Source organism: Mycetomoellerius zeteki, unplaced genomic scaffold, assembly GCF_001594055.1.
Source record: "Mycetomoellerius zeteki isolate Tzet28-1 unplaced genomic scaffold, Tzet1.0 scaffold41, whole genome shotgun sequence".
In the NCBI taxonomy this organism is placed as follows: domain Eukaryota; kingdom Metazoa; phylum Arthropoda; class Insecta; order Hymenoptera; family Formicidae; genus Mycetomoellerius; species Mycetomoellerius zeteki.
In genome coordinates this window covers 905,760-915,643 of record NW_017257403.1, presented here as the reverse complement: position 1 = coordinate 915,643, position 9,884 = coordinate 905,760, and the positions used below count along the sequence as shown (strand labels likewise).

At 31.1% G+C, this 9,884-nt stretch overlaps 3 protein-coding genes across 4 annotated transcripts; 2 read left to right on the top strand and 1 right to left on the bottom strand.

Moving 5' to 3' along the window:
* The first annotated feature begins 653 nt into the window (after positions 1–653).
* Positions 654–3,784, top strand: mre11 (double strand break repair nuclease mre11). The gene is made up of 12 exons (XM_018453789.1): positions 654–879; positions 1,001–1,172; positions 1,276–1,412; positions 1,476–1,666; positions 1,741–1,939; positions 2,036–2,293; positions 2,379–2,460; positions 2,556–2,700; positions 2,778–2,941; positions 3,030–3,156; positions 3,236–3,478; positions 3,556–3,784. The coding sequence occupies exons 1-12, from the start codon at positions 780–782 to the stop codon at positions 3,613–3,615; spliced, it is 1,878 nt and encodes a 625-aa protein (XP_018309291.1). The 5' UTR covers positions 654–779; the 3' UTR covers positions 3,616–3,784.
* A 293-nt stretch (positions 3,785–4,077) lies between these two features.
* Positions 4,078–6,105, top strand: Rps14 (ribosomal protein S14). Its single transcript, XM_018453812.1, has 4 exons — positions 4,078–4,171; positions 4,427–4,577; positions 5,459–5,546; positions 5,827–6,105. Exons 2-4 carry the CDS (start codon positions 4,429–4,431, stop codon positions 6,043–6,045), a joined length of 456 nt encoding a protein of 151 aa, XP_018309314.1. The 5' UTR covers positions 4,078–4,171; positions 4,427–4,428; the 3' UTR covers positions 6,046–6,105.
* Positions 6,106–6,457: 352 nt separating this feature from the next.
* On the bottom strand, positions 6,458–9,075 carry DCTN4-p62 (dynactin subunit 4). 2 transcript variants are annotated; one of them, XM_018453798.1, is made up of 9 exons: positions 8,840–9,075; positions 8,630–8,700; positions 8,347–8,546; positions 7,880–8,022; positions 7,640–7,805; positions 7,377–7,560; positions 7,066–7,249; positions 6,810–7,000; positions 6,458–6,735 (listed from the first exon to the last, which is right to left on the bottom strand). In XM_018453798.1, exons 1-9 carry the CDS (start codon positions 8,966–8,968, stop codon positions 6,519–6,521), a joined length of 1,485 nt encoding a protein of 494 aa, XP_018309300.1. In that variant the 5' UTR covers positions 8,969–9,075; the 3' UTR covers positions 6,458–6,518. The 2 variants fall into 2 exon arrangements, with proteins under 2 accessions (XP_018309300.1, XP_018309299.1); XM_018453797.1 differs by having other exon boundaries at positions 6,459–6,735; positions 7,640–7,808.
* Between the last annotated feature and the right edge of the window lie 809 nt (positions 9,076–9,884).

The window sequence follows — 9,884 nt, the reverse complement described above, 5'->3', positions numbered from 1 at the left end:
CTACGACTTCTATTGTAGACCCCGCATTAGGATTCCGTCCTGATACTCCCCTACGGCTGCCTTCCTATGGAGAAAGAAACCACGGAATGGAATATTGACAGAAAAGAGGTAGAATGAGGATAACCCTCCAATCTCTTTTCTGTCAATATTCCGTTCCGTTGTTTCTTTCTCCATGGGAAGGCAGCCTACTACACTTTGGGCGCAATCAGCAGACTCAACAGTTGAGTGAGCGCTACCATTGGGCTCATTCAGCGGACTCAACAGTTGAGTGAGCGCTCGCTGTTATTGGTGTATTCTTTTAGATCATCCAATCATAATTTTAGATCTAGTCTATTGACGTATTCTTCTAGATCTAAAATTATGATTGGATGATCTAAAAGAATACACCAATAACAGCGAGCGCTCACTCAACTGTTGAGTCCGCTGAATGCACCCATTGGGTGCATCCAGAAGCGCAGAGCACTCAGTGAGCTCTTGCATCTAATTGGCATATTCCATTAGAGCTAAAAATATAGACCAAACAGGTACAAGAGCGAACAGGATCACTGAGCGATCGTGCTTCTGGATGCACCCATTCTGAACGCACCCACTGCAAGGAAAACAAACGTACCTATCATGTTCCTTTTCTATCTATGTTTTTGCTATGCCGACAAATGTATGCATTTCGCGCCATTTCAACACATTCCAATTGTCAGTTATTTCACTACAGCGTATAAGATAACTGAATAACGTTAAAATATTAAATAATTATTAAGTGTTTGACATATGACACATAAGAAATGTCAGAATCCGCCAATACGCACGTAAATCCGGGAGATACTATTAGTATCCTAGTAGCCACGGATATTCATCTTGGTTTCGATTACAGTAAAAAGAGAGGTTTGTTTTCGTATCAGTATTTTTCAACAAGATTACCACAAACATAAGAAAAGACACGAGATGACATGCGTATAAAACTGAAGATCAGTATTACTTTTAACATTGTCATTTTTCTAAACAGGAGGACAATCAGATGAGAGTTTTGTAACGTTCGAAGAAATATTGAAGTATGGCAAAGATAACGAAGTTGATTTTGTTTTGTTGGGTGGTGACCTATTTCATGAAACTAAGCCCTCCCAAACTGCGTTACTGAAGTGTGTAGAGTTACTGCGAAAATATTGTTTGGGTCCTAAGTAAGTAATATTCAATTGTACATTAAATTTGTAATGTAATATTTTAAAATTATATAGTATATTTTTAATATGATAAAGCACTGTAGTTTTAATGCATTTTTAGAAAATGCGAGATAGAGTTCTTGAGTGACTCTGATCAGGTGTTTCGACACTGTGCACAGAAACATGTGAATTATGAAGATCCGAATTTGAATGTCTCAATGCCAGTATTTACCATTCATGGAAATCATGATGATCCAAGTATATAAATTTTGTTCCTTTGAATTTCTAATCATAAACTATATCCTGTTTATTATCCGTTAGGTTTTGGTACTGTTGGATCAATGGACATACTGTCAGCTACTGGACTTGTGAATTACTTTGGGAAATGGACAGATCTTAAACGCATAGTTATATCTCCCTTAATTTTGAAAAAACGTAATACTCATGTTGCGCTTTATGGTCTGAGTTATATCAATGACCAAAGGTTGTGGAGATTATATAGAGATGATAAGGTACATTCTATATTAAGGATATTTTTTTATCTGCGATCATGGAGAATAATAACTAATGTAACTTTTAAAAATAGGTCGAATTAGTACGTCCAACGGACCTAGAGACTTTCAACATATTTGTTTTACATCAGAATCGTGCCAAAGTCCGTGATGCTCATATATCTGAAGATAAACTGCATAAATTCCTCAATTTAATTATTTGGGGACATGAACATGAATGTCGCATTAAGCCTGAATTTAATCAACAAGGCGAATATTTTATTTCCCAACCAGGTAAAATTATATATTTTTTTGTGATATATTTGGACACATTGAAAGTTATTTTAGAATTCATTTCTCTAAAATTATCATATATTAAACTAATTTTAGGAAGTTCCATTGTTACTTCTTTATGCGAAAGTGAATCAAAACCCAAACATGTGGGTCTTCTTAAAATAAATAAAAATAATTTCAAAATAAAACCTTTAAAATTACAAAGTGTTCGCCCATTCATTTTTGATAACATGATTCTCCATGATCATGATATTAAAATGAGAAATTGCGTCTCATTAGCAAATTCTATTAGTCAATATGTAGATCAGTATATCGAACATAATCTCATGCCTAAAGTTGCTGAACAACTCACAGGTATATCAATTATTTTCATATTTTCATTTTACTATTTCTTGTGAATGTTATTTTTATTTAATACATACTATGAAACTCATTTTAGGATATCCTGGTCAACCACTCCAACCTTTAATTCGATTAAGAATATTTTATGACGATGACAATGAACAATTTGATACATTAAGGTTCAAAATTTTGCATTCTAATATTACGTAATTCAAAATTGCATGTATACTTCATATTTTACTCTTTTTCTTATTCTCAAAAAATATGTTTTTAGTTTGGCACAAAGATATTGTGATGAAGTTGCTAATCCTATGGACATGATTTTATTTCGTAAAAGAAAGAGCGGAGACAAAGGAAAACATACTATTGAGGATGAAATTGATGATCCAGATGATATCGCAGAATTATTCGAAGGAGATGTAAAAAAATAGTTTTTTTATTAAACTGATTTTGCTTCATAGCCTTTTAGCATTGCCTGGAGTTTTTCTTTTTATAGAAAGGAGAAAATTGGACTAGCACGGTGCAAGGAGGAATTAAAAAATATTTTGATATGGAAGAAAATAAAGATAAATTAACAGTATTAACTGCAACAGCAATGAATGAAGCCTTAAATCGATATGTTGAGAAAAGCGATTTAGATGCCTTTAGAGTTGTCGTAAGGTAATAATTAGTGATAATTTCTTTCCTGAATTAATACTCGAAGAGAACTCATATTTTTGTTAAATTGTTTTATGGATTTACTTGCTAGAGATCAAATGAAAAGAACTATAGAATATTTAAAGGCGCAAGATGTTGAGACACCAGAAGATATTCGTGGAGAAATTAAAATTTTCCGCGATAAAAGGCTTTCAGAAGAACAGGAGGAACAGAATAATGTAATGATGCTTATATGTGACATTTATGTATATACATATGTAATATTTTTACTGATATATATACTTTTTTCTTTTGCAGGTTTCGGAAGTACTAGACAGGTCATCGCAAACGACTTTGAGAGGGCTTAAGCAATCTCGCTTACAGATTAGCAATGTCAACTTATCAAATAGTGATAACAGTGATGAAGATTTAAATTTAACTTTGAATAAGACTAGAGGAAGGGGAAGAGGTTCAAGAGGCGGTAGAGGATCCAGAGGTCCCAGAGGAAGTCGCGGTAGAGGAAAAGCTAATGAAGCAAATGCTTCTATTGTGAAAACGCTGGTATGAATAATAATTTAAAAATATTTATCTTTAAAATATATTAATTTAAATATTTAACTACATCTATTTTTTAACAGAGCTCCAGAAGTGGACAGTCGAAGAAAATTGATCCAATCATTATAAGTGATTCCGATTAATTATTAAGTACAGCATGAGAAGATATATACATGTGTTAAAATATGTTAATTTAAATATTTAATAAATACACCTATTGTTAAACAGAATGCAAAAAATGCACAGTCGATGAAAGCAGTTATTATAAGTGGTTACAATTATTGAGAACTACATGAAAAGATATGCATATAAGAGCGAACATTATATAAATACTATTTTGTAGGAATACAAAATTTAATAAAATTTGTAATAAACATTCGTACATTTATCATTACGTATTTGAGAAAACGATGTTAAGTAATTTGGCTGAAAGGAGATATTTTTAATGTAAAATTTAGTCTTACCAAAATCTTGTCCATAAGATACGATATCCAATAAAAGGAATTTAGATAATACGTTTCTCATGAAACGAATTTCTATTGGATAGCCGGTTTTCATTAGACAACGACAGCTAAATTCCCTATCATGCGCAGAACGATCCCGTTTTGGTTAGAGAAGCTGCGCCACCGGAAGCGTCCTTTTTATGGTTTCTATTAGATCGTGCTGGAACAGGAAGGTTATAATCATTACAATTCGCAGGTATTTTAAACACGAACACTGCGAATATCGTTTTATCTATCAAAAATATTAAGTTAGATTCATTAATTGAATATTTATAAGTAACTCCCAACCGCGAAATCGCTTTATACTTAGCAGCATATGTGGATGTAGTTGGATGAATTTTCATATTGACATAACCTTAAAGTTTGTCCCGAAGATGTTTATACGGATATTATAATAATAGCAGATGATTGAGTTACAGAATAATAAACGAAGATACCCGTTGTTTTTTAGAAATGCCGCCAAAAAGAGGAAAGGTACAAAAGGAAGAAGTGCAGGTCTCTCTCGGACCTCAACTTCGTGAAGGAGAGGTTGTATTCGGAGTAGCTCACATCTTTGCCAGTTTCAACGACACATTTGTGCACGTTACCGATCTGTCGGGCAGGTTTGTGCTAGATTTATGTTAAATTGTAATCAGAGGGGATCAATCATGTAACTTTTTTCCTAGAGCACAAACGTGAAAATATTTAGTCTTTGTATATATGTGTACATATGTACATAAAAATATTCACTTTTTACATTTGTTCTCGAGAAAAGTGACATTCAAGGTTGATATTCAATGAGCTTTATAACATGCTGGAAAGCTTTCATCATCAAAACAGCTGAGTTGCCCTGCTAAAAATTTTTCTCAGAATTTTTCATATTATTTTTCAGAATTTCTATAATTTTATAACTGTTTCATATTTTTTATACGAATTGGAACACTTCTCAGAAAATCTACATCTTTTCTCAGAATTTTCCATATATGTTAATTATGAAATATCGTAAGATTTCTAAGATTTTTTGTAAGTATAATTTCTGATGAAATGTTATAAAATCTAAAAAATTTAAAAATATTTAAAATTTATAGGATAAGAAATCTCAGAATATTTCAGAATTCACATGTATGAAAAATTCTGAGAGATGTAAACTTTCCGAATATTTCTGAGTATTTCTGAAAAATGTTCCAATTCTTATAAAAATTATAAGAAAAATTTTCACCAGGGTGATAAAGAATATCTACAGAATATTTCTCAGGAGTTTAAGGGACTGTATTGTTATGTGTTACATTCTGTTGTCCCAATTTTTTTAATGTAGATAAATATATAGGAGACTGAAAAAAAAAACAACCTCTATATCAATTATCTCTCTTGATTCATTCTGTTGAGCGAAATCCTTCCCTCTCTTCTTATAAGTTTTCTAATACATTATAGAGTTCCCTTATTACAATATGACCCTAAATAATAATTCAACAACATTGAGATAAAATTGTGTCTGCATTTATAGGGAAACAATTGCTAGAGTTACTGGTGGCATGAAGGTAAAAGCAGATCGTGATGAAGCCTCGCCCTATGCAGCTATGCTTGCAGCTCAGGTTGTTTAACTTATCATTACATTTGAGAAAATTGTTAGTTTAAGAAAATATATTATTATCCACATCTCCAGGCAGCACCTAGATGTAAGATTATTTAATCTAAGGAGCGTTCACGTGTTTGTGGAAAAGCAAGTTCTTTTTAATAATTGAGAACATGTGCTTGCATCATGTACTTTTTCTCTGTAAAGAAAGAAGACATTCAAACCTGTCCTTTATCGATTACACTATTCGATATATTAAAATATTGATACAGTGTAAACTATAATTTTTTGCTTTGTAGGATGTTGCAGAAAAATGTAAATCTTTGGGCATCACAGCACTGCACATCAAATTGAGAGCTACGGGAGGCAATAAAACAAAAACTCCTGGCCCAGGTGCACAATCTGCTCTACGCGCTTTAGCCCGGTCAAGCATGAAAATTGGTCGTATTGAAGATGTTACTCCTATTCCATCAGATTCTACTCGCAGGAAGGGAGGTCGTCGTGGACGTAGGCTATAAGCTGTTCTTATGGCTTTCTGTATGGGGTATATTATCTTTCAATAAAAATATTTAAAAAAAAACAAGAAATATAGCACTTTTGTAAAGCACATTTTTTCTATATTTTTTATGTAGATGACCTTAAAAATTACAATTTATGTTCTTTTTATTACTATTATATTCCTAAAAGGAGCAATTTTTATGATATATATATATATATATAGATTATAAGACTTAAATTTTCTTTTTTTAATTACAATAATATATAAAAAATTAGATAAATGATAGACCACTTACATTTTGTATTTTTACATATATACTATCAATGAATATATTATGAATATCAAGCTTAACACAATAAAAAATAATACATTGAAGTATAAATATTTAAGTATTTTTCTTTAATATTTAATTTATAATCGACTACCGAAAAAACTATAAAGCATTCATGTATAGAGTATTCTATTTTGCAATTCTATTGAAATTGAAAAAGACTATGTTTCGCCAACTAACTGACCAACAGTAAGATATAACTTGACCTTTACATCTACTTTTTGTGGAGATTTATGTTCTAGTGCTGCAATAGTATTTACATATCCATGTTGCATGACAAATCCAACTATAACTGGATCTTCATTGTCTTTATTTGTATCGTGTGGAATTACGTGCAAACGTATGACTGCTTTATTTCCTTTTCGCCATACTACAAGTCTAAAAAAAATTATATAATGAAATTTATATTATCTTTTTGTATTAACTTTACATAATTTGTATATTTCACGTACTTCGGATCATCCTGAAAATTATGATTATCATTTGTATCATCATATTCAGCAGCATCATCTCTTGGTGGAAGAATCAACGAACTGTGAGGCAACATCAAATCTGCATTCGATACAACTTTTATTACCTTAGGATCTTCCGTTACAGGTGCTTGTCGTACAGTAGATGGCAATAAATTCGAAGATTCACTCAGCTGCAATTATAACCAAATTATTAAAATATGTTACAGTTTATGATAAAGTTTCAATTTGATATTACTTGCGTATCCTCTTGTTTAATATCTTTTTCCTCAGTAAGTGAAGTAGATAACGAAGTGTCCAAAGGCAATATAGTTATCTGAGTTTGATGCTGCGTTGGATTGCAGAATTTTAGGAGCAGTTCACTTGATTTCCCTGGTCGAAGTGGTTCACAAGTAACGATCTTGACTTCTGGAATATGATAACTAAAAAAAATACAACTTTGATTATGTGTATAAGAATACGGTAAAAATAAAAAATTATTGTATATATTATTTTATGTTTTAGTCTTATGACTGATGTTAATAATTGATCCCTTAATGTAATACTTACAACGCAGCTAGTAAAATCTTGAACTTTGTTGATTGAGGACAAAGATCCGACTTGCTAACATTATGTTCACAAACTCTGCAACGTTGCGATCTTTTGACTAAAAATTGTCTGTGCTGAGGACGCAATTCGTTTATTTTCTCAGCTTGCACTTCCGGATGCTGTAATCTTTGTTCCAACGTAGTAACTATTACACAAAATTATATATATTTAAAACAAAGTCTATATTCACATGCTATCACTCATGTCATTGAAAATTTTCTTACTTTTAGTTATATCCACAGTTTCTGTAAATATATCGCTTGATAATTCATCCACATCTTCACTTGCAACGGATGGTACTGGCTGAGCAGATGATTGAGATTGCATTGGCGGTTTCATGGGACGTCCAATACGCTTGCGAACCAGCGCCGATGTAAAACTATACATTGTCTGCTATTGGCAAGCAAATATAGTTAGGAAGATGTTTTTAAACGAAATAAATAATTAGTTCTCACTAAACTTACAGCTGGCATAAAAGAGCGTTTTGGATGAATTTTCTTCCTTTCACATTGCTGTTTTTCTATAGAGGCTAATACCTTGTGATAATCAATAAGAGCGTTAATACGTGTTACATGTGGATTTTCCTGTTCGGGCCATCCCCCAGTTGCTACAAGCAGAAATAAAAAATATAAAATTGACACAAAGGCGAAGATTAAAAATCGTTGCAATAAATAGAGAAAGGGCTAATAAGCTCTGCTAGATGACATGCTTATTTATCTCATTATATGATTTTTGAAATTATCTAATTATACATATCAATTCGTAAATATAAAAGAATATAATTAAATCAGTATAATTAGATAAATAAGCAGCATGGCTATCCAGATTCATTAACCCTTTCTCTATTTATTATAACAATTCAAAATATAAGTAAGGAAAATTCTCTACACAGTTTTTATTTATAAAATTATTTATTAATGGAACTTCTTACCTACGGATTGATCAGGTATTCCTGCATCTCGAGAACTCCATCGGCACAATGAACAGAATAGATAATATACTTTTTTGGGAGTGGCTTTAACATCCTTATTTTCTTCTCCCTCAGTTAGTGCTGATGCTCTTACAGGTGCTAGTCCCGCTCGTGTCGATAACGTTTGAAAACAGCAAGGGCAGTCGAAGCAATTGGAACATCTGTCAAGACAAATTATTCGATACAATAACTGAATTCATAATTTCTATTTCTAATATGTGAAGTCTAATATATATGAACATACTTGTTCTTTTTAAGACGTACTTCCGATGAGGGCAAATTCTCCATACAATTGGGACAATAATGGGAGTCAACCTAAATACAAAAGAGACATTTTTGTATAAATAAGAACTTTATACATGTTAGGATACATTTTGAATGGATTCAGTATTAAATACATTTCCTATTATATTCTTTTGTTTGAATTTACTTATAAATTAAAAAAAAGTCGCACCTCCTGACAGACACAGTAGCCGCATCGTATCATCAAGCAATGTCGGCAGAAATATATCTTCGATATAGGTTTTAAGGAGCCACAATTACATAAATAGCGCACGTAATCTGGTTGATTCAAGTAAGTCATACTGAATGGAAAAGTTTAAAAATTACGAAATGAAACAATAGAAATGTCACTGAGTGTTCTCGGCACGATAACCTGAAAATGAAATTCTTCCACCTAAAGTGACGTTGCATTCGTCACACCAACACAATCAACACAATTCACCGACTTATCGACTAGCTATGTTACTAGTGCCATCATGTGCACAAAGCGTGTACATCGAACTATGTAGCCACAGATTCCGGCGAGTAATACATCGACAATCTTCGATTTCATTTCGTTATATATTTTATGTAATTACATAATAATGCATTATAAAAATAATAACTAAAAATTAAAATAATTTAAGTTTAAATAATAATTCAAATTAAAAAAGATAAAATGAACATAAATTATTTTAATTATATATTTAGTGTTTCTTCTAATTATGTATTTGATAATCAATGAATTAAAAGAAAAAAAATACATAGTCGCTTATTTAAAAAAATATGTATTTTGCAATATGCAACTACATATTTTTATAAATCAATTATGCATTTTCTTTACATTGATTGATTTATCGAATATAAAAAAATTAATAGTTTAATAAAATAATTCAAAAATTTTTGATTTTTTTATATCTAATCAATACTTTTATATGCAAAATAATTAATATGTAAAAAGAATTATATAATTTTCCATTAAAAAAATGGCGATAATTTTCATATAAATTTGAAAAATTGAATTTTTTTCTAAAATTAATTTTATCAATATATTTGCGTTCCCTCAAATTTTGTATGAAACATTTTTCCATATCTTCCATATCTTTTGAAATGTTTGCCTACGATAATTAAAATGAGAATCCTATATATACATACATACATATATATATATATATATATATATACAGGGTGTTTCCAAATTAAATGGCAAAACTTCGGGAGCGTGTAGAGGAGTAAAA